Source organism: Artibeus jamaicensis, unplaced genomic scaffold, assembly GCF_021234435.1.
Source record: "Artibeus jamaicensis isolate MK-2021 breed Jamaican fruit bat unplaced genomic scaffold, CSHL_Jam_final scaffold_847, whole genome shotgun sequence".
Lineage (NCBI taxonomy): Eukaryota > Metazoa > Chordata > Mammalia > Chiroptera > Phyllostomidae > Artibeus > Artibeus jamaicensis.
Genome location: NW_026522057.1, coordinates 879,944 through 904,419, shown reverse-complemented (window position 1 = coordinate 904,419; position 24,476 = coordinate 879,944). Strand labels below are relative to the sequence as shown.

General features: G+C 37.7%; 2 protein-coding genes across 4 annotated transcripts in view; one reads left to right on the top strand and one right to left on the bottom strand.

Moving 5' to 3' along the window:
- Positions 1–212: 212 nt before the first annotated feature.
- Positions 213–4,760, top strand: TMEM69 (transmembrane protein 69). Its single transcript, XM_037149771.2, has 3 exons — positions 213–295; positions 1,825–1,963; positions 3,832–4,760. The coding sequence occupies exons 2-3, from the start codon at positions 1,922–1,924 to the stop codon at positions 4,534–4,536; spliced, it is 747 nt and encodes a 248-aa protein (XP_037005666.2). The 5' UTR covers positions 213–295; positions 1,825–1,921; the 3' UTR covers positions 4,537–4,760.
- A 2,062-nt stretch (positions 4,761–6,822) lies between these two features.
- The window catches only part of IPP (intracisternal A particle-promoted polypeptide), a 37,956-nt gene continuing 20,302 nt past the window's right edge, over positions 6,823–24,476 (bottom strand). For 2 of the 3 annotated variants that reach the window (XM_053660405.1, XM_037149505.2), the window contains 4 exons: positions 19,905–20,042; positions 15,915–16,037; positions 14,223–14,443; positions 6,823–9,790 (listed from right to left, as the gene is read on the bottom strand). In XM_053660405.1, coding sequence (XP_053516380.1) covers positions 9,566–9,790; positions 14,223–14,443; positions 15,915–16,037; positions 19,905–20,042 — 707 coding nt within the window. In that variant the 3' untranslated portion in view covers positions 6,823–9,565. The remainder of the gene's footprint in view (positions 9,791–14,222; positions 14,444–15,914; positions 16,038–19,904; positions 20,043–24,476) is intronic. The other variant, XM_037149507.2, reaches the window with a different exon arrangement.

Below are 24,476 nucleotides of genomic sequence, written 5' to 3'. Positions count from 1 at the left end.
TCTTTACGTACCCGAACTGGCTGGGAAACCTAGAATAGAGAGAGGCAAAGATCGTTCCTTACATACTTCAAAAGTCGGCTTTCACTAGAATTAAGAGAATGGACTTAAGACGGAAAGGAAAGCCCAACATGGGAACCACTTTTCGCTGGTCCAGTCCCCACCCGGAATCTTTCCCCCCGCCCCCGGTTGTCAGGAAGTTGGGGACTATCTAATCCCACTTGCCGGAAGTTCCTTTTCAGGAGTACGGGGTTGTTCTAGTTGATCAGCGTTCCATCTTCCCGCGCAACACCGGCAAGTGAGTAGCGGGGCTGCTGTGAGAAGTGCATGTTGAGAAGGGGGACACTAACCATGGCAGTAAACCAAAGCTGCGGGCATTGTTGGGATAAGTTTACCGTGGATCATTGTGTCCAGACCCCACATCCTTTCTCAGATGTAGCCTCTGAGGCTTGCAGTTTGCAACTTTTTCTTTTGGGGCAATGTACATACTGAGCGTTTTCTCTTGAATTGAGCGGATTGACCCTTAATTCCCTCACCAGTTGGCCGACCCCGGGCTTTAGGCTGTCATTTATTCGCTTTAAGTCATGAGTTGGAAAGCATATATCACAGTGCACAGGGAGTTCTGAAGGCGGAGGGAGCGCTGAGATTTTAAGTGGGGTGGTCCAGAAGGCCCGTACACAGATGACTTTGAGCAAAGGTGTGCGTGGGCCCTGCCCAATCAAATGTGTGTCTGGGAGTCAGGAGGTGTATGTGGTAGATTTTGAGATCTACTCAGAGGCCTAGCATAACTTAACTTCCAACTTGCTTCCTATGTATAGAATGAAGACATTGACCAGTATACAGGAGTTCTGAGATCTGTGATCAAGAAATTAGTCCATTAAAATAGTTAATTAAGAGGAAACTGGCATTTGGATTTTTTTTAGACACCTCATTCTCCAGGTTAAGAATGGGACTCGCATAAGACATCGGGATTCACATTCTCAGTCGTGTACTGGTTGTTTATCTTAGACAGGGTTTGTAACATTCCCTCTTGTGTGAGGAGGAAATAATAGCTGATTTTTTTTAGTGCTTTCTTTGTGTCAGGGACAGTTCTCAGCTCTTTATATGTATTAACTGATTTAGTTTTTCTAACGACCCTGTGTGGGTACTATAATCCTTATTTTTTAAAGTTAAGTGAACTGCACCATAGCAAGATTACATAACTTGTCCAAAGTCATATAGCTAATAAGTGGTTGAGCCAGATTGTTTGATTCCAAAGTCTGTGCTCTAGCTTAACAGGTTATACAGTCTCTCAGCACCAACCTGATGTGGTTATTGTATTAAATGAGTTAATGCATGTAAAACATAAGCTATACTGTCTGGTTGACAGCTGAATTGTATTACTATGTCATCATTTTGAGCTGTAAAGTCCCAAAATAGGTAACTAAGGGGGGGGGGAGAACAGAGATGCTATGACCTTCAGTTTTAAAGATGAGAAAATTGTCACTTCAAGGACGCAATTTATCCAAGGTCATACAGCTGGGACATGATGGAGGTACACACCCCCAACAGAAGACCTGGTCCGCAACCCAGGCATGTGCCCTGACCTGGAATCAAATGGGCAACTTTTCAGTTTGCAGGCCTGAGCTCAACCCACTGAGCCACACCAGCCAGGGCTATGCATTACTCTTTTCAGAGAAGGAAAGGATCTATTAACATGTTACTGAGTTTTTGAAAACATTAGTTAATGATTGTTCTCAAAGGAAACTGTTATATGGAAGAAATTCCCATTACTTTTTAAAAACTATAAAATGAAGAAAACTAAGTGACATCTTATTTTGTACACAGGAACATGCTTCTGATTCAGCTTGCCCACTTAGCTGTAAAAATACATTAATCAGAACTACCTGGCATCCTCCTGAACAAGACTTCATTTGGGCCCAGTATGCTTCACTTCATCCAGAAGTTTTCTCAAGCATCTTCAAAGGTTGGTTTGTTTAGCAAATATTTGAACACTACTTGCCAGGCATGGTTTGGCTGGGCAATAGCAGTGAAAGAGGACAAAAAATCCTATCCTCATGTATTTGGGGGTGGGGATAGGGGTAAAATACAAAAAAGTAAAATATTTAATATGTCAAGTGGTAAGTTGTGGAGAACTATAAAGCAGAGGAAGGAAGCACACTGTCAACAACAGATTGGGGATTACACTTTTTATAAACAGGGTGGTCAGAGTTAGGGAATGAGCTATGCAAGTGGCTCAGGGAAGAACAATCAAGATAAAAGGAAAAAGGAGGCCCCAAGATGGAATTATTCTTAGCATTTTAAGAAATTACAAAAATTCTTAAATAACCATTTCAATTTTCCTTTCATCTAACATTTCTTGAGTTACTGTTGATCTGTTGGTTGAAGTTTGGAATCTGCTAACTAAAGTACAGAATCAGCAGGGAAGGTTATTTGGTCATATACCATGAAAGGCATTAGGGACTTTTTTTTTTTAAACATTCATTGTTCATCTGAAGGTCAAATTTATTGATTTTTAAAATATTTTACATATTTATTTTTTTTTAGAGGGGAAAGGAGGGAGAAAGAATAGGAGCTAAGCATCCATGTCACAGAGATGGGGGACCTGGCCTGCAACCCAGGCACGTGCCTTGACCTGGAATTGAACCAGTGGCCTTTGATTCTCAGGCCAGCACTCAATCCAGTGAGCCACACCAGCCACACCAGGCAAAGAAAAAATATGCCCTTGGCTCTTGAGTCTACTCAGACAAGTAAACACAATTTTAATTCATTGTGAGAATTATAATGGCAGTGCACATAGGGTACTTATAGGAGCATTAAACCAGGTGGGACAAAGTTTTAAGCTGAATTTGGAAAGACAAGTTCCCACATAGTAAAGTTACTAGTAAGCCAGTATTCTAGGCAGAGACATGTAGAAAAACATGAAGTTATGAAAAGTATGAAGTGTTCATACTTTGGACACTAGATTGCTAAATTGGAAAGTAGATTGCTTTTCTCTACGTAAATAGAATACCTGCCCTGGCTGGTGTGGCTCAGTGAATTGAGCACCAGCCTACGAACTGAAAGGTCATTGGTTCGATTCCCAGTCAGGGCACATGCCTGGGTTGTGGGCCAGGCCCCCAGTTGGTGGTGTGTGAGAGGCAACCAATTGATGTATCTCTCACACATCAGATATTTTTCCCCCCTCCTTTCCCCTCTTCCTAAAAATAAATAAATATTAAAAAAAAAAAAAAGAATCCCTAGTGATTAGTGCAACTGCTTTTGCAATTTATAAATAGGAGAGGCAGTTTAGAATGCCAAAGGTGAACATCTAGTCTTTACCTGTTCTTTGAGATATTTTTCTCATGGGATAAGATTAATGGTAAGCCAAAACATTAGTTTCTATTCAGTAGTTTCTTTTGCATTTTGTATAGCTGTTAATAGTCTTAGCCAGCAATAACATCACTATGTAGTCCAACCTTTCTGTAAAGATCAGTGTGCTAACAGAAGCCAGATAATTTGTTTTTAATTAATTAACTTTTTAAAGCCTTTATTTTTTAAAGATTTATTTATTTTTAGAGAGAGGGGAAGAGAAGGAGAAAGAAGAGGAGAAAACTATCAATGTGGTTGCCTCTTGCACACCCCATATTGGGGACCTGGCCCACAACCCAGGCATGGGCCCTGACTGGGAATCAAACTGGCGACCCTCTGGTTTGCAGCCCACGCTCAATCCACTGAGTTACACCAGCCAGGGCAATAATTTGTTTTTACATTGTTCTATGTTGGAATTAACTAAGACATTGGTGATTTTAAAAAAAAACTTGTTTTTGTCTTCTGGTTCTATTTTCTCTGCAGATGCTGAAGTACCCTTTCATGGTTGGACTAGGAGCCAGCGGGAGAACAGAAACACTTTCTCTCAAGACATGTCTCCAGCAGAACTTTTCACCTTTGTTTCTAAGGACTTTGCCCTTCTCATCCTTTCTAGTGTGTATGAACAAGACACAATACTATCATACTTCTCCATGCAGCTTTAAGAAGAAGCCAGTACTTCCAGCCAGGCCACAAAAAACTATCATGTACCTTCCTGACAGCCCAAAGCCAGCATTGTATATATCTCTGGCAGGACTAATCCCTTTCTTTGCGCCACCACTGATCATGCTGATGACAGAGACTTACAGCCCTGTATTAGCTTTTACTCAGATGGCCTACGGAGCGAGTTTCCTATCTTTCTTGGGAGGGATCAGATGGGGTTTTGCTCTGCCAGAAGGTAGTCCAGCCAAACTAGACTTCCTAAATTTAGCTGGTAGTATAGCTCCTGTTGTGTTTTCATGGTTAGCCTTCCTTATTTCTGAAAGGCTCAGTGAAGCTATAGTCACAGTAATAATAGGTTTGGGGATAGCATTACATAATGAACTTTTTCTCTTGCCACATTATCCCAACTGGTTCAAAGCCCTGAGGATAGTAATCACTTTAGTTGCCTTTTTATCATTTGTAATCACTTTACTACTTAAAGATATTTATCCAGAGAAAAGACCCAAGAGACCTGGTCAAGTAGAATAAGTATGAAACTACCCTGTAGATGATGTTAGCATGTTGGTTATAAGTCTTGTAAGATTGTTTTGCATCTCCTTTTTCTTCAACTGTTTAACTGTTTCCCACCAATGATAATTTATTCACATTTTTTTCATTTCTAGAAATCTTTATTTCATAGGATTTATATGATTAACAGCATGAAAATCCTTAACGAGCCTTTTTCATGTCACATTAGGTTACAGTTCTCATTCAGTCTTATGAATTATATAGCTGTCCACTTATACATTTCAATGTTTTAATTATTTTGAAAAATGTAAAATAAAAAAGTGAAAAAATCCCTTTTGCTAGAGCCTATGATCACTGAAAAAACAGTCTTCTGTTTCAAGAGAATAACTTCAATCCATAAATGTCTAAAAATAAGTGGTTCAAGTTGCCCCTGGTAACTGCATTTCCAAGTTCATTTTACCTGGTGTAACTTACATTAGCTGAAAGGATCTTTGGCTCTAAAGTCATTTGGGAGTAGTGTCACAAGGGCAAGTCATGTTTAAAAAGAAGGTGGATACATTTTCTACTTTTTATCAGGATATTTGGCAGAGTACAGATGCAACTTATCAACAAAAAAACACACCAGTGGGTCAAAATTATTTAAAAGAATAAAGCCACTAATGCAAAAAATTAGGAAATGTCAAGCTGGAGCTATCTTGATATTCTAATGAAAGGAGCTAACTGGCTTTATGTACATGGTTTTTTTTTTTAACTTTATTTTTTTATTATTTATTCTATTACAGTCATCCTAATTTTTTCCCCTTATCCAGTCTACCCCTCTCTCCCGCAGTCAATCCTCTCTCCATTGTCCATGTCCATGAGTCATTCATTCATTTTCTTTGACCAGTCCCTTCCATTCCTTCCACTACTGCCCTCCTCCTCCCCTCTAGCTGTCAGTCTGTTCCATGTTTCTATGTCTCTGGCTCTATTTTTACATTTATTTAGTTCATTAGATTCTAGTTGTAAGTGAGGTCATGTGGTATTTGTCTTTTGCCTACTGGTTTATTTCACTTAACATAATAGTCTCCAGTTCCATCTGTGCTATTGCAAAAGGTAGGAATTCTTTCTGCTGCATAGTATTCCATTGTGTAAATGTACCACAGTTTTTTAATCTACTCATCTACTGATGGGCACTTGGGCTGTTTCCAAGACCTAGCTATTATAAAAGTGCTGCTATGAATATAGGGGTGCATAAGTTCTTTTGAACTGGTGTCTCAGGATTCTTGGGGTATAGTCCCAGAAGTGGAATTGCTGGATCAGCAATTATTAAATTGGCCAGCAGTATTAAATATTTTAAATTAAATATTAAATTAAGTATTTTTAATTTTTTGACAAAATTCCATCCTGTTTTCCACAGTGACTGCAGCAGTCTGCATTCCCACCAACAGTGCACTAGGGTTTCCTTTCCTCCACATCCTCACCAGCACTGGGTGGTTGTTGATTTACTAATGATGGCCATTCTGACAAGGTGTGAGGTGATATCTCATTGTGGTTTTAATTTGCATTTCTCTGATGGCTAGTGTTGAGGATGGTTTTACATGTTAACTCACAGAAAGCTTTTTCAAAACAGCTAAAGCATTACCTTAGAATTCTAACTTGAAAATCTTGTCTCTTGAGATTCTTAGTAAAATAAAAAAGGAAAAACATTTTAACTGGTGTAAGAAAAAGAGTAGTGTAAGAATATAAATAAGGAAATGATACCACCTTGGTATGTTATCTGCTTAGGTATTCAAATATTAAATTTCATAAGTAGATTATATACATATGATTTCCACTAAATTGATTCTTGCTGTGAAAAGATAAGAGTCTAGACTGGTAACCTGTTTACTTTCTAACATACCTATTATGGGTTGAAGCATGTGATGAAATCCTAATCTCCAATATCTAAGAATGTGACCTTATTTGGAGATAGGTCTTCACAGAGATAATACGGTTAAGATGAGGTTGTAAGGGTAGACTTACCCTTAATAATATAACATTACTGGTATTATTATAATGGAAAATTTAGAGACAAACATGCATATAGGGAGAATGCCATGTACACGTGAAGGTGACTATGTGAGGGAGAGAAGCCTGAATAGATCCCTCTCTCTTAGCCCACAGAAGGAACCAATTCTACCAACACACTGAGTTCAGACTTCCGGCCTCTGCAACTAAGACAATAAATTCTGTTGTTTATATTTCTATGGCACTTTATTCTAGCAACTCTGAGCAAAATTAATAATAATAAGTATACATAAAATACCATAAGCTAGAACTTGTTCAGATCATTAAGAAGCTCACCAGTTAAAGACCATGGCCAATACCACCACATGATCCTTCTTTATTAACATAGAGAACAGTTTAGTACAGCCTGATAATAAAGGAAAGAAAACACATTCTTCAGAAGATTTTCTCAGAAGGAAAAGCAGAAATCAAAATACTTTATTGGTACATTATTTTTAAAGCATGATTCTCTTTATCATTACTTAGGAAACAGGATATTTTTAAAAATATTTATTTTTAGAGAGAGGGAACAGGAAGGAGAAAGTGGGAGAGAAACATCAATGTGTGGTTGCCTCTCATGTGTCCCCCACTGGGGACCTGGCCTGCAACCCATGTACCCTGACTGGGAATCGAACCGGCGACCGTTTGCTTCACAGGCCCATGCTCAATCCACTGAGCTACACCAGCCAGGGCAGGAAACAGCATATTTACAATTACCTCTCTTCAGGGATCATCTGGACCTATTAAGCCCAAACACTGTCTAGACATTACATTTCTGCCAGAGCAGTACATAATGCCTCCCTCCATGATGCCATTTTAGGTTGCCAGGTAATGATGAGAATTAAATTATAGGAACATTTTGTAAATCTCTTGAATCAGAATGCAGATTCTCTATAACCAGAAATATTAAAGGCATGTAAGCTTAGGTCATCTACAAATTATCTTTGACACTTCATTCCTTGCCATATTACAGATCCCAACCAAGTGTCTTGACCCTTCAGACTTTCGGAGCTTTCTGTATGCATTACATAAACTTTTCTTAATACAAGAATATGGTTAAGTTATGAAGAAAAGTATCCTTGAGGGCTAATCCAAATGTTTGACATGAAAGCTGTCTTTAATACTTACTAAGAGTTTTCTATCTAAATAAGCTGTTGATACTTATAACAATATTCCCAAGGGCTTTAGTACAGAAAAGGGGGAATCAGGAATATACTAATCAAATCCTGGAATCAGCTAGGTAAACCTAAATGTATGTAACATCTTTAACACAAATGCCTCCAACTGACTAACTAGTAGAAATAAAAGTGATGATCATGTACATGAATTTTCTTCTCAGAACTAGATAGAGAACAATTCTTTAAAATACTTCTGATGGGGGGAAATGAGTTTTGAGAAGTAGTTTTGGATCAGAAGCCTTTCATCTCATACTTATGAGTCAGTGTCGGTAAGAATTTTCACATCTGTAATTCCATATTCTTCAAGCAAGGCAGTAGCTTTGTAGTAAGCTCCTACTTAGGCTTGTCTAAGTACAAGTAAGCTTCACAAAGCTTGATGATCTAATAAAATTCCATCTTCCCAAAGCCAAACAAATATTTTTGGTGACTACTTAGAAAATAGGGAAGAAATTTATTAGGTGCATACCATCTACTGCGCCCTATCTGTTGCAATAAAGGACTATCACTAAGAACCTGCTCTTAATTACCTACTTGCGCCCTCAGTGTCAAGACAAAAAAAAAAATAAGTGAGCAAAAGCTTTTTTAATGCTGTTATCAATAGGTCAAAACATATATAAATAAATAGCTATATAAATAGCTAGGTATTTCCCACATGTCCTTCCCATTACACCTGTTGCCAATAAAAAGTTTAGGGCTATTCTCGAAAGAAAACGTGCAGGCAAGAAGGGGCTGGAAAAAAGCATTAGAAGTCATGAAGGGTAAGGACCTACACCCAAGATTATTCTATTCAGCAAAGCTATCATTTAGAATGGAAGGGCAGATAAAGTGCTTCCCAGATAAGGTCAAGTTAAAGGAGTTCATCACCACCAAGCCCTTATTATATGACATGTTAAAGGGACTTAGAAAAAGAACAAGATAAAAAATATGAATAGTAAAATGACAACAAACTCACAACTATCAACAACTGAACTTAAAAAAAAAACCCAAAAACTAAAACAAACTAAATAAACAACTAGAACAAGAACTGAACCAGAGAAATGCAGAAAACATGGAGGGTTGTCAGTGAGAACGGGGAGAAGATAGGATGGGAGGGAAAGGTACAGAGAATAAGAGGCATAAATGGTAGGTACAAAATAGACAGGAGGAAGTTAAGAATAGTATGGGAAATGAAGAAGCCAAAGAACTTACATGTATGACCCACGGACATGAACTAAGGGGAGGGAATGAGGATAGGAGGGGAGTGTAGGGTAAAGGGGAATAAAGGTGGGGAAAATGGGACAAGTGAATAGCATAATCAATAAAATATATTTAAAAAAGAAAAAAGTTTGGGCTAGTGAAACTCCTAGTATCACATAAAAGTTGGAAATAGTTTCACTGGCTTTTTGCTGTAGGTTAAACTATGGTCATGGGAAACTGTGCTTTGCACTGAATCATGAATGTATACACATTTTTAAACTGTTTCATTTGTTATTCTTACATCACAGAAGGGTTCTATTACAGCTTAAATTGCACTGGAGAAGCCACTAAAGGGGCTATTTGCCAAAAAGTTTCTAGCAAATAATTTTTACAAATAGGACTCTATTCCTAACTGGACAATTCTAGAGCATAAGTAGTATTTCTGTTAGTAAACTTAGAAAATTTTTGTGACCTCTTTATGAATTTAGGATATATTCCATATCCCTTCTCATTCAAATTCTTAGAAAAATAATTCTTTAGTCATTTATCTATCAAATAAATGAAAAACCCAACAGAATCAAAAGGTCCTATAACCAAATATGTGTGTGATTTGCAAAAGGTCAGGTCCTATACTTTCAAAATGTGTCTTGTATTCTCTTACAGTTCATATTTCATAGTACAGCAACACCTCCTTCACAACGACTGGTGATCATGTTACCAATTTCTGTCCAGGTATCTGAATGAGGGTTATAAACTTCAACTGAGTCCAAAGTACCTGGGGCCAAGAAATCATGGCTGGAAGATCGACCTCCAGAAACATACAGAAGCCCATTGACTGCCACAACACACATGCCTGCTCTAGGCACTTTCATTGAGGCAATTTCAACCCATTTTTCCTGGTGAAGAGAGAAAAAATAAGTTAGCAGTGTCATGAAATGATAATAGAGAAAACTGCTAAGAAGTCAGATTCTATGGTTCTTTTTACATGTTTAAATTTCAAACTCACTATCCAGTCACATTAGTATATAGAACATTTTTAAATGAACTTTCAAGTTGATATAGACAAAGTATTGGGTTGGCTGAAAAGTCTGTGGTTTTATTTAATAAAATAAAAGACTTTTTTTTTTCATTTTCACCAATAACTTTATTAATCTGGATACTTTGAATATGTTGGCTCTCTCCCATGTGGTATAACGTTGATTGTTCTCAATTGATGTCTCAACTTGATTGCTATCAACTTCAACCTAAACGTGACACATCATACAGCAAGAAATCTCCAGCATGAAACTTTGCAAAGCACTTTTGCACATTTCATCAGTCACAGCACCTTCTCCATACAATAAACAATTTTTTTGTGTTTCAGTTGTATTTTTATCTTTCTTGAAATAATAAAGCATAATATGCCAAAAATGTATATTTTCTTCCATCTTCAATATTAAAATGGCTACACAAAAAATTCACCAATTTTGATGTTTTTTTAAAAAATATTTTATTTATTTTTTTTAGAGAGAGGAGGAGGGAGAAAGAAAGGGAGAGAAACATCCATGTACAAGAGAAACACTGATCACTTGCTTGGGACCCACACTGCAACCCTGGCGTGCACCCTAACCAGGAATCGAACTGGCAACCTTTCAGTTTGTAAGCCAGCACCTAATGCACTGAGCTACACCAGCCAGGGTAATGTTTGTTTAAATGCACACTGATATTACAATTGTCACAATACAATCTAACAAAATTGTTTCAAATGAAGTTAAAGACAACTAAGTGCTACTAGAGTGATCTTAATGAAAAAATATAAATGAAATATTTGGCCAACCCAATAGTTAATTTAGAGGAAGAATAAGTCTGATTAATTATAAATTATTATCAAGAAATAATCTAGAGATAGATTTTCTTATAGGTAGGCTTTCTGAAAAACTAGTTCTATGGAATACAAGTAATGTACACCACACCCAAACTCACAAAGCTCCTAGAAGAAAACCACTTATATACAGTGTACAGAGGACTTTTATAAGTCTTTGAAATGCTAATGAGCCTTACAAACCTCCAAGGGAATGATATAACAAAAAACACTTGCCAAATTTATTTGACTATGTAATCCTTTCTGCAAGGATCATCTAGTTGGAGTTAGAGACTGCAAAACATATTTTCAGAAAGGTAGTGTAGATCAGGGGTCAGAAACTATAGCCTATTTGTGTAAGCCTACAAACTAAGAATTATTTCCACTTCAAAGAGTTACTTAAACAAAAAACAAAAATGAAAATGCAAAAAGAGAGATTGTATATGGCCCTTGAACAATAATTTTGCTAACTTCTTGTATACATTATTCTCTGAAGAAATTTCAATAAGCTGCTATAATCAAACTGAATTATAAAGTCCTACTTCAAGGAAAATGTCTATACTCAGAAAATAGGAAAGCCAATTAAGGTCCTGGGAAATAATCAAAAGAGGAACCGTTAGGTAGGAAAGATATTAAACCAAGGAAGGGAGGGGGAGAGACACATATCTCACACATTAACTCGGCAGTCCTGAGCCTGGGCTGATAAGATTGCCAGGTATTCCAAACATCACAGGAAACACCATGATAGCACAGGAGGAGAGGAGCCCTTGAAATTCTGTATGTGCCATTTCCACTATCTGGGAGAAAGCCTTTGAAACTGTGTATTCATCCCAAGGACTAGAAGGGGAAAAAGGAGGAGGTCTATGGTGCCCAAAGAAAAAGCCGGTAAAACAACTTTGGTTAACTGCCTGCCACTAGTCATTTTTTGTTTTAAGAGGGGGTCTCTAGTGCTTACAAAAAGAGTTCATAGATAATTTTGGGGTAACTGCCTAAACTTTGATTAACTGCCTAGGGTCATCTATCTGTTTTACAACGGATGACAAAAGGTGATATGGAGAAAGCTAAGAATTTGGGTTAATAACCCTCCACACATACATCAGTTCCTGAGGAAAGCTGTCACCACTTTTACCCACCAATCAATATGTAACTCCCTCACCCCATCCCTCAACTATGTAAGTCCTCAGGACAAAGGACTGATGTTTTTGCAGCCCAAGCCTACACCTTTAACCCTCACCTTGGCTAGGCCCATCCTCTTCTATGAAAACCTATCACTAATAAACTTTGCATGTTAATAGAACTTGCTGATCTGTAACTTTACTGTGTCAGCAAAAAGAACCTAGTTTTTCCTACAATAAAATGAACAAGTAGCCAAGTAAAAAAAGAACCCAGAAATAAAGTACAGGGTGAACAAAGTTTATAAAATTTTGAAAATTTTGAAAAGTGAACAATTATTCCTCAATGCTAGAAAGTGAACTTTTTCCAGTACAGCTCTAGCACATTGTAGAGACTGAATGTGTGTTTGCTGGTCTGAAGGTAAATGAAATACTGAAATACTAAACCCAGCAGCAATCCTTTGATATTGGAGAACCATATTAAATTCGAAGGCTGAATTACAGAACATATCACAGCGTGGTATGCGAACCAGAGGATCATGGTTCGATTCCTAGTCAGGGCACATGCCTGGGTCGCAGGCCAGTTCCCAGCAGGGGATGCACAAGAGGCATCCATATATTGATATATCTCTCCCTGTCTCCTTCCCTTCCCCTCTAAAGATAAATAAATAAAATCTTAAAAAAATATATGGTCATAATGTAATCCCTAAAACTACCACTAGGGAAAAAGGTGAAGAGATATAGGTAACTGAAAAGAAAAGAGATAAAATGGAATACTAAAATAATCAACCTAAAGACAGAAAAGTGGGGGAAGGTATCAAAGAATGGATAATACAAATAAAAAAACAGCAAAAGAGAAGTCTAAAAACCAACCACATCTGCAATTATATTACATATATAATAGAAATTTTAAAGACTCCATTTGAAAGTCAGGGATTGTTAAACTGCATAAAAAACACAGGTTACAACTACATGTAAAGACATAGATTTACATAAAGTAGAAGGAAAAAACATATAACATATGCCATGCAAATAGTCAAAACATAAATTGGCTATATTAATGGTTACACTAATATCAAAGTAGAATTCAAAACAAAGATTATTACCAGAGTTAAAAAAATTTCATATTATGAAAAGATCAATTCATTAAGAAGACATAATAATTTCAATGTTTAGAGACTTCATAACAGAAACTCATTTTTTAAATTGATTTCAGCAAGAGAAAGGAAGGGACAGAGAAACACTGACTTGTTGCTCCACTCATTCATGCCTTCCCTGGATGATTCTTGTATGTGCTATGAACAGAGATGAACCTGCAAATTTGGTGTATCAGGATGCGACATTCTAACTAAGTGAGCCACCCGGCCTGGCCCAATAACAGAGATTTAAAATGTGAAGCAAAACCTGACAGAATGAAAGTGAAAACAAACAAATCCATATTTATAGGTGGAGATTCCAACAATTCTTTCTTACTAATTTACAAAACAATCGGACACATTGGGAAGACTTGAGCAACACTAATCAACCTGACTTAACTGAAATTTATAGAACACTACACTCAACAACAAAATACAGTTTTTTTCAGGTACAGATGAAACATTTACCAAAAGAGAAATTCAAAGTATGCTTCTTGATCACAATGACATTAAATTAGAGATCAGTAACACAAAGATAACTGAAAAATCCCCAAATATTCTGAAATTAAAACATACACTTCTAACAGCTCGGTCAAAAAAAAAACTTGCCAGGGAAATCAGAAGTTATTTTTAGATGAATGCTAATTTAAACTAAACATACTGCCATGGCTGGGGTAGCTCAGTGGATGAGCACTGGCCTGTGAACTAAAGGGTTGCCAGTTTGATTCCCATGATGAATGCCTGGGTCCCCAGGTCCCCAGTAGGGGACACATGAGAGGCAACCACACATTGATGTTTCTCTCCCTCTCTCCTTTCCTTCCCCCTCTCTAAAAATAAATAAATAAATAAATAAATAAAATCTTGTAAAAAAGAATGTACTAAAATGTGTGGGGTGCAGTTAAAAACGTGCTTGAAACAATTTATAGCTTTAAAGGTTTACATTACAGAAAAAGAAAGTTCTGAAAATTAATCATCTAAGCTTCCACTTTAAGAATCTAGAAAAATAAGAGCAAATTAAATCCAAAACAAATGGAAGGAAGGGGGAAAAAAGGAACAGAAAAGAATTAAATAGAAGGGGGCCAATCAGTAGAACAAAACTAATGACACCAAAAGTTAGTTCTTTGAAGGAAAAGAGAAAAAAACCTACAAATGATCAATAACATGAATGAAAGAATGCACATCACTACAGATCTTACAGACGAATAACGGGATACTGATTATTTGAAATCATCCAACCTACCTCTTCAAAGGAATATTTTTCTACAGTATGAAGAGCATCTTGCGTCTCATTCCAGCCTCCAACAGAATAGATGCAGTCATTGAGTGCAGCCACCCCAAGATATGCTCTCCTGGTTCCCATTGGAGGAAGTGGAGACCAACGCTTGGAAAGCGGATCATAAACTTCAAAAGAACAAAGCTCTATTCCTTCATTGCTGATGCCTCCAATTACATAAATTAAACCTGGAAATAAAATATTTTGTTTAGATGCTATAGAAAATAGAATATAATAATTAGCAAAAGAAATAGTTGTGAGTTCAGTCTGCAGTGTGGGTGCTATATTCAAGTAGGACTTATTAATTTTTTAGGAGAAAATCAACTTCTGTCTAGTTTATCATGGCTCACATTTAAGCATATTACAAAGAATTAGGGGTATGAATTTAAAGTAGAATTGAATTTTCAAAGGACCTAATGATGCTATTAAATGTCAGACAAGGATTTCCCATCTTATCGTCTGCTTGATAATCTCAATTTCCAGATGTACTGCTACCATGAATAGGTAAAAAAGGAGAGGGAAAGGGACTCCCCCCCCTGAAAATACGCACTTAGCCCTGGCTGGTATAGCTCAGTGGATTGAGTGTGAGTCTGCGAACCAAAGGATCATGGTTTGATTCCCAGTCCCTTTTTAAATTTGACTGAAACAATGGCTCTGACCATCTATCATTTTTGAGTGCCCAGTGTGTTTCCCGTGTTCTGAAAGTGAGGAGTTATTTGGCATTTTAAGAAATGTGAGCTAAACATGAATAAACCTGGGTTTAGCTCCAGCTTTGCCAGTAACCAGCTATGAAGAAAGAGAATTCAGTCTTCCTAATCTTCAACTTCCTCACTTATAAATAAAGGCATTAAAATAGATAATCTCCAATATGCCTCTGTAGCTCTGATTTTAGCTGGGAAGATAAAGATAATAAATATAAAACAACTAAAGAACACTGTAATATTAAATAACAGAATATAGTCTGCAGAATGTAATTTGAACACTAAATGCTAGTGTAAATCTGAGAAGGTACTCACAAAGCAGGAAGAACTTGAGCTGGGAAGAAAGCAGGCTGAGTTGTCTGCTTTGGGCAGACAATGGGCAGACTGCTTCCTACTCTGCAGGTACATATAAATCTGTTCTCCAACTCTGGACAGAGAATCAGGTTTTATTTGACAGTGCTTACTACCTCTCAGGTATAGTAGACAATTAAAATAATGTCTGTGTACCACTTTAATATTTGGTACAGTATATTTCAAATCTATCAGCATTATATTCTGTGTGGACTGAATCACAATGCATCCTTTAAAAATAACACTGAAGCAGCCTATAAGAAGAGACTGTGAATATTGTTTTTGATGTTCTCTTCCTACTTAGAAACCCTTACTAAGGCCTGCATAGGAGAGAAAATTATTAACAATAAAGAATGACTTTTAAGTGCTTATTGTGCTAGTCAAGTATTTTTGCCTATCTGGAATTTAAATTCTTTGTTCATTTTGGAAAAAAATTGATTATTTTGGCAATACAGAAATACAAAATAAGAGGATAAAAACAGAACTTCAATGTTAGTGTTAACCATTTAATACTAATATAAACTATACTTCTGTGTAAATGAAGCCTCAAGCTCAGTTTTTTAAAAAAGTATTTTTTTTCTGGAAAAATATTTTATACAATAATTACCTTGCATTTCACAACAGCCAAAGTAGTAGCGTGACAAAGCCATGTTGCCAACTACTTCCCATTTATTTTCATCAGGATCAAATCGTTCAATGGTGTTCCCTATCTCAGCTCCAACCCATCCACCTGTAACCAAGAGAAAAATTTTATGTCTGGGATAAAGGAATCTTATTTATCAAAAACCCTTAGAAAACTTTTGATCTTACAACTTTATATTATGGATGATTATCATATGGAACAGAGGGGTTATTTGTCCAAGATCACATGAAAAGTTTGAATTTGACTATGAGTAGAACTCAGACTTTTTTTTTTTAATTAAATTTTATTTAGTTACTTTTCAAGTACATTTTTTTAATCTATTTCTCCCATCCCACCCCCCCCACCTGGTCTCCCTCCTCCCTCCCACCCGTCCCCCACTCAGTCCTCATCCCTGTGTCTTTCATACTTGTTCCTCAAAATCCCTCCCCCTTTTTCCCCTTAAATTCCCTTCCCTCTCCCCTCTGGTCGCTGCCCACTTGTTCTCTATTTCAGTGTCTTTGTTTTTATTCTGTTTGCTTGAGAACTCAGACTTTTTAACTCTCTGCCTTTTCAACAAGAGATTTAATATAAAACAAAATAAACATTTTAATATATTGCATAGGAAATTTAGTATTTCACAAAACTTTCATTATTTCTGCAAAACTATCTTTTAAAACAACTTCTGCATATTCAGAATACTTAATAATCATGAAATTTAACTATCAGCTGAAGTGCTTCATTGGACATTTCATCTATATTTTATCTCCATCTCCCTTTAAGAATTCCACATTTGACAATATTTCCCAAGTAATACTATTTTGAGAATAAGAATTTATAAACCTGAAAGGATACAAGTTTCTTATGGGAGTGAAGGAAAATTTATAAAGTAATCAGAATCTGATCAAGAATTTAAATAACAGAATTCTGGTCAAGATGGCAGCAAAGGTAAACATGGTTCACCTCCTTGCACAACTACATTAAAATTACTACTAAAATGTACAACAACCATCACTCAGAACTGTCAGAAACTGAGATGAATGCAAGTCTGACAACCATGGAATTAAAGAAAGCACATCTATCCAGACTGGTAGGAGGGGCAAAGATGTGAAATGGGCTGGTCCCACATCCATATATGGTGGATAAAAGTTTGGAGATATATCTTGGAAGTAGGAAGTCCTAGCCTCATACCAGACCCCACAGCCCAGGGTTCCAGTGTCAGGAAGATAAGCCCCCATAACTTCTGCCTTCAAAAATCGGCAGGGATTGAGTCAGTAGAAGAAATTTCTAGAGTCCCAAGCAGTTCCCCTTAAAAAACCTATTCATGGACTTACTCAGGCTCACTCCCTCTGAGCTCCAGCACCTGGGTAGCAGCTTGAAAGACACCAGTGGCATACAGGGAGGAAATGAAGTGTCTGACATCAAGGCAGGAGCTAGGAGACAGCTGTCTACCAGAGAGAAAGACTGGCAAAAGCCATTGTTCTTTCTCTGAACCCTCCCCTGCCAGAGCCATGATCTGGCAGGTGGGTGCCATATCTAACACTCCATCAACCTGGCTCATATTGTTTGCCCCACCCTTAAGATCCCCTGAGATTTGTTCCACCCAACTTACAGGCTCACCAAACTTTTAACCATGACTTTTTCATATTAATGGCTGGTCTTAGCTCATGCTTCACAACTTCCTAAATCCTCTCAAACAAGCAACAACCTGCCTCATTAAGCCCTAAGCCCATGTACCTGTTGCTAAGTGGCTCCAGGCCCAGTACTAGTACTAACCATCTGAGATTCATAGCTTGGCTTCACCTAGGCATCTCCAAGCCCAGATAAGTAGAGGCCCCTCTCATATTGGTTTACAGCTCATGCAGTGTGGCCCCAGGTAGAACACAGATGCGGCTGCTCTGGCCTGCAAAAAACAGGACATCCCAGAGACTGCACAGCCAATGGACAGCTACAGACCACATTGGAGCACCACCACCCTGCCCTTGCACAATTGATCCTTCCTGGAAGGTGCAGGTTGGTGGTCAATGATCACAGTCAGTTCTGTCAGCTGACTGGCCTGGGTAAATCCTCCCATTGACCTGCCAACAGCAATCAAGGTTCAAGAAGAAGACATACTCAGCTCACATGGTGGGCACACTTTGAGTACCTACCTTGTGTGATAGGGTAGACTGTGCCATGGGACCCTATAGGACACCTAGTACATTAGGCCACACTTCCAAGAGAGGGAATTATAGCAGCTCTACCTAATAAATAGAAACAAACATAGGGAGGCCACCCAAATGAGGAGACAGAGAAACAAGGCCCAAATGATAGAACAGATTAAAATTCTAGGAAAAGAACTAAACAAAATGGAAATAAGGAATCTATCATATGCAGAGTTCAACAACATAAAAATGATCCAGTCAGAAATGAAGGGTACACTAACTGAAGTAAAGAACAATATACAGGAAAACAACTGTAGAGTGAATGAAGCCAAGAAGCAAACCAATGATATGGAACATAAGGAAGCAAAAAAAAAAACAACCAATCAGAACAATAACAAGAAAAAAGAATCCAAAAAAAGAGGATAGTGCAAGGAGTCTCTGGGATAACTTTGAGCCATATAACACTGGCATTATAGGGTGCCAGAAGGAGAAGAGAAAGAGCAAGAAATTGGAAATCTATCTGAAAAAGTAATGAAAGAAAATTTCCCTAATTTGGTGAAGGAAATAGACATGCACGTCCAGGAAGTACAGAAAGTGGCACAGAAGGTGGATGCAAAGAGGCCCACTCCAATACACATCATAATTAAAATGCCAAAGGTTAAAGATAAAGAGAGAATCTTAAAAGCAGCAAGAGAGCCCTGGCTAGTGTAGCTCAGTGGATTGAGTGTGGGCCTGAGAATCAAGGGATCCTGGTTCGATTCCCAGTCAGGGCATATGCCTGGGTTGTAGGCCAGTTCCTAGCAGGGGACCCATGAGAGGCAACCATACATTGATATTTCTCTCCCTCTCTCCTTTCTTTCCTCTCTAAAGATAAATAAATAAAATCTTAAAAAAAAAAAGCAGCAAGAGAAAAGATGTTAGTTACTTATAGGGGAGTTCCCATAAGACTGTCAGCTTATTTTTCAAAAGAAATGTTGCAAGCTAGGAGATACTGACAAGAAATATTCAAAGTCCTGAAAAGCAGGGACCTATAGCCAACATTGCTTTACACAGTGAAGCTATCTTTCTGAATTGAAGGACAGATAAAGAGCTTCCCAGAAAAGAAAAAGAACTCAAGGAGTTCATCATTACCAAAACATTATTATATGAAATGATAAAGGGACTTATTTAAGAAAATTAAAAAATCAAATATGAACAATAAAATAGCAATAAATACATATCTACTAACAATTGAATCTAAAAAGCAAACTAAGTATACAAAAAGAACAGAGACAGAATCACAGATAACAGAGGTTTTCATGTTTGCCAGATGGGAGTGTTTAGGAACGGGTGAAGAGGTGAGGTATTTAAGAAATACAATTAGGGCACTGGCTGGTGTGGCTCCATGGATTGAGCATGGGCCTGCAAACAGAAGTGTTGCCAGTTACATTCCAAACTAGGGCACATTCCTAAGTTGGGGGCCAGGTCCCCAGCTGGGGACATGTGAGAGGCAACCAATCTATGTTTCTCTCACACATTGATGTTTCTCTCCCTTTCTTCCTCCCTTCCCCTCTCTATAAAAATAAATAAAATCTTTAAAAAATACAAATAGGTAGTTATAGAATAGCCATGCAGATATAAAGTATACTATAGGAAATGGAGTAGCCAAAGAACTTATACATATGACATAGACACGAACAGTGGTGTGGGAATTGCCTAAAAAAGTGGAGGGTTCTGGGTGGAGGAGGGCAAAGGAGGAATAATTGGGACAACTGTAATAGAATAATCAATAAAATATAATTTAAAAATAGAATTTAAATAATATTAGATATTCTTAAGTGAAGAGCATAATTACCCAAAGCATAGATAGCCCCATTACAGACACACACTCCTAAGCCACAGCGGGGGTGATTCATTGAAGCTACAGTTGTCCACTGTTTAGTAACTGGATCATAGCATTCGGTACAGTCAAAAATCATTGAATCTTTTTCACCTGAGTTAAATAAAAGAGACACATATGAGGAGGTTTAGTGATGCTAATAGCCTAGAATCATATTTACAATATCCAGTAGCATTCCATGTTGTCAGAAATTCAACTATTATGTCTGATTTATACTATTTGATAAATTTATTTGCTCAGCATGTTACTTTGAAACCATAGCACCATTATTCAGTAAATGCCATTTAATGAAGCAATGGCATAATTTTCCTGTTATCTATTACCACCAAACAATCCATATAATTTGCATTTTGACTCTGGTAAAATTTGAGTTTTAATGTAATCTTTATCTAGCAACAAATAGAAAACGAAACTTTAAAAAAAGATATCACTTAAGTCCTGACTGGTGTGGCTCAGTGGGTTTGGGCGCTGTCCCTCAAAGCAAAAGGTTGCTAGTTTGATACGTGCCTGGGCTGCTGGCCAGGTCCCCAGTTGGGGTTCTGTGAGAGGCAACCAATCAATGTTTCTCTAGCCTGTGTTTCTCTCCCTCTTTTTCTCCCTCCTCTCCCCTCTCCTTAAAAATAAATAAAATCTTTTAAAAAATGATACACAAAATAGAATTTTAAAATATACTATACCTAGGAGTAAATCTAAATCAAATATTGTACAAGACTTCTATAGTTAAAATTTATAAACTTTAATATTTTATGTATTTATTTTGAGAGAGAGAGGGAGGGAGGGAGAACAAGAGGGAGAGAGACATGATGTGGGAAACACCCATCAGTTGCCTCTCATATGCATCCCAGACCAGGGCCCTAACCACAACCAGATATGTGCCCTGATTGGCAACAAACTGGTGACCTTTCACTTTGTGGGTTGATGACCAACCAACTGAGCCACATCAGTCAGGGCTATAAACTTTATTTAAATAATTGTTTTCCTTTTTACTCCTCACCCAAGGATATATTCACTGATTCTAGAGAGAGAAGAGGAAAAAGACAGAGAGAGAAAAAGAGAGAGAAATACTGATTGTGCTCCTGCATATGCCTGACTGGGGCCTAAACGCCACCAGGTATGTGCGCTGACAGGGAATCAACAGCAACCTTTTGGTGCATGGGATGAAACTCCAATCAACTGAGCTACAGTGGTCAGTGCTATTTAGATAAAATTTTAAATAAGGAATATCTAAATAAGTGAAGAAATATATCACCTTCATGAATTAGAAGAGTCAATGTAAAGATGATGATCCTCAAACTGATTTATAGATATAATTTAATCCCAATTTTTAAGATATCCTTTCTTTTTTATTGGATTATACTTAACATAAAAGTTACATTCTCAACCATTTTTAAGTTTATAGTTCAATAATGTTAACACATTCATATTGTTGTATAGCCATCACAACCATCCATCCCACAAATCTTTCTATCTTATCAAAATGAAACTATACCTATTAAACAAAAACTCTCCATGTCCCTCCCCCACCCCTGGCAATCACTATTACATTTTGTCTTTATGATTTTGACTACTCTAAGTACCCCATATAAGTGGAATCATACAGTATTATTTTCAAAAACAAACTGATTTTAAAATTGAAATGGGAAGTACAATGGGTCAAGCACTCTCACAAAATGTTGAGAAACTGCCCTATCAGATAAGTACTTACAGACTTAAAATAGACCTTTAGTAATATAGGGGTAGACAAAAAGACCAATGGAACAGAAATCTAGAAATAGATCCATACATATGTAATTACTTGATATATGACTGTACTACAGAGCAGTGGGGAAGTATTTCCATGCAAGGATAATTGATATAGATATCTATTTATATAGATATAAAAAAAAACTGGTTCCTTACTCACACTATTTATAAAAACTCAAATCCAGGTAGATTACAGATATAAATGTGAACAGAAAAACTATACAATTTTAGAAGACAATAAAGGTATCTATCTTTGTGACTTTGGAGTAGGGAAGGATTTCTTTAAAAAAGTATAAGAGCCCTGGCCAGTGTGGCTCAGTTGATTGGAACCTTGTTCCATAAACTAAAGGTCATGATTCAATTCCCAGTCAGAGCACACACCTAAGTTGAGGGTTCAGTCTCAGTTGGAGTGCATACGAGAGGCAACCAATTGATGTTTCTCTCTCATATCAATGTTTCTCTCCCTCTCTCACTCTCTACTTCCCTCTCTCCCTAAAATCAATAAACATGTCCTTGGGTGAGGATAAGAAATATATAAATATATACATGCATATAAGAAACACTGACCATAAAGAGAAAAATAATAGACTTGACTACATTAAAATTAAAAACATCTGTTTATCAAAAGATCCCATAAAGTGTGAAAGGTGAAGCAGCATAGGAAAGATATTTGCAGCACATATAACTTTACAAGGGCCTAGAATCCTGAATGTATACAAAACTCCTACTGTGCAGAAAAGAGTTAACATAGCAGACCTAAGACTGCCTATCCTTAGAAAGGCCTCCTTTGCAAGGCTGACCCTCGGCTAGAGTCTGGAAACTTGACTAGTAAACAGTTCCCTACATGGATATGAAATTTTCCCCAAATAATAAGAATGGCTCTTTGAAGTGATGAAAATACTCTGGAATTAGAGGTGATGGTTGTACAACTTGGTGAATACACTAAAAAACACTGAACTGTATACTCTAAATGGTGAATTTTATGGCATGTGAATTATATCTTAATTTTTAAAAGTAGTATTTAGGAAATTAACCCAGATATGTATCTAGAAAGAAACTATTCATTTTTTAAAATATATTTTATTAATTATGCCATTACAGTTGTTCTATTCCCTTCATTCCCCTCCACCCTGCATACCCCTCCCCCACCATTCCCCCCTTTAGTTTATGACGTGTCCCAAGTTCTTTAGATTCTATATTTCCCATACTACTCTTGCCCTCCCCCCTATCTATTTTCTTCCTACCATCTATGCTACGTATTTTCTGTACCTTCTTCCCCCTTCTCCTTCTCCCACTCCCCTGTTGCTAACCCTCCATGTGATCTTCATTTCTATGGTTCTGCTTCTGATCTAGCTGTCCTCTTAGGTTGCTTTTGTTTTAGATGTGGTTCTTAATAACTGTGGGTTTGCTGTCCTTTCATTGTTCATATTTTTTAACTCCTTTTTCTTAGGCAAGTCTCTTAAAAATTACATATAATAAGGGCTTGGTGATGATGAACTCCTTGAACTTGACCTTATCTGAGAAGCACTTTATTTGCCCTTCCATTCTAAATGAAAGCTTTGCTGGATAGACCAACCTTGGATGTAGGTCCTTGACTTTCATGACTTGGAATACTTCCCTCCAGCCTCTTCTTGCCTGTAAGGTGTGTTTTGAGAAATCAGCTGACAGTCTGATGGGAACTTCTTTGTAGATGACTGTCCACTTATCTCTTGCTGCTTCTAGAATTCTCTCCTTCATTTTAATCTTGGCTAATGTAATTATGATGTGCCTTGGTGTGTTCCTTCTTGGGTCCAACTTCTTTGGGACTCTCTGAGCCTCCTAGATTTCCTGGAAGTCTATTTCCTTTGCCAGAATGGGGAAGTTCTCCTTTATTATTTGTTCAAATAAGTTTTCCACTCATAGCTGTTCCTCTTCCCCTTCTGGTACCCTATAATTCAGACGTTGGAACATTTAAAGATGTCCTGGAGGTTCCTAAGTCTCTCCTCATTTTTTTGAATTCTTGTTTTTTCATCCTTTTCTGTTTGGTCATTTTTTTCCTCCTTCTGGTCCACTCCTTTGATTTGAGTCCCGGTTTCCTTTCCATTACTATTAGTTTCCTGTGCATTTCCCTTCATTTCAATTAGTTTAGCCTTCATATGTTCCTCTAATTTGTGACTAAAATCAACCAGTTCTGTGAGCATCCTGATCACCAGTGTTTTGAACTGTGCATCTGATAGGTTGGCAATTTCTTGGTTGCTTAGATTTATCGACTCTGGGGCTCTGAGTTGTTCTTGAGCCATGTTTTGATCTGTTCCTGCCTGTTACATATGAGGAGCGGAGCCTCAGGTGTTCACCAGGGCCGGGCCACCCAGCTCACTGGTTTGTGATGCTGTATGTGGGGGCAGGGTCAGAGAGGGACAATGGCGGTCCCCTCTGCTGCTTCCTGCCGATGGGGCCTGTGCAGTCCGTCTCACTGCTCGCTCCTTCACTGGTTTATCTGTGGGCAAATGTGTGACCACGATCAGCCCTCAGTGGGTCCACTGCCTTGCACCCTCAGTGGGTCCAACGCCTTGTGCTCTCAGTGGATCCACCCATGGCTGCTGGCGCACCTGAGCGCCCAGGTTGGTCCGGTGGATCTTTCCTGCCCAACCCCGCTCTGCTGCTGGCTCTGCCCCTCTTACCGTTTTGGCTGAAGGGTTCGTTGTTGTCAGACTTCCGTGTATTTCAATTTTCTGTGGTTTGGCTGTGTTTTTGTTGCTAAAACTTTATTGTTTTTAAACTTGGTTGTGTGAGAAGGCGCAGTGC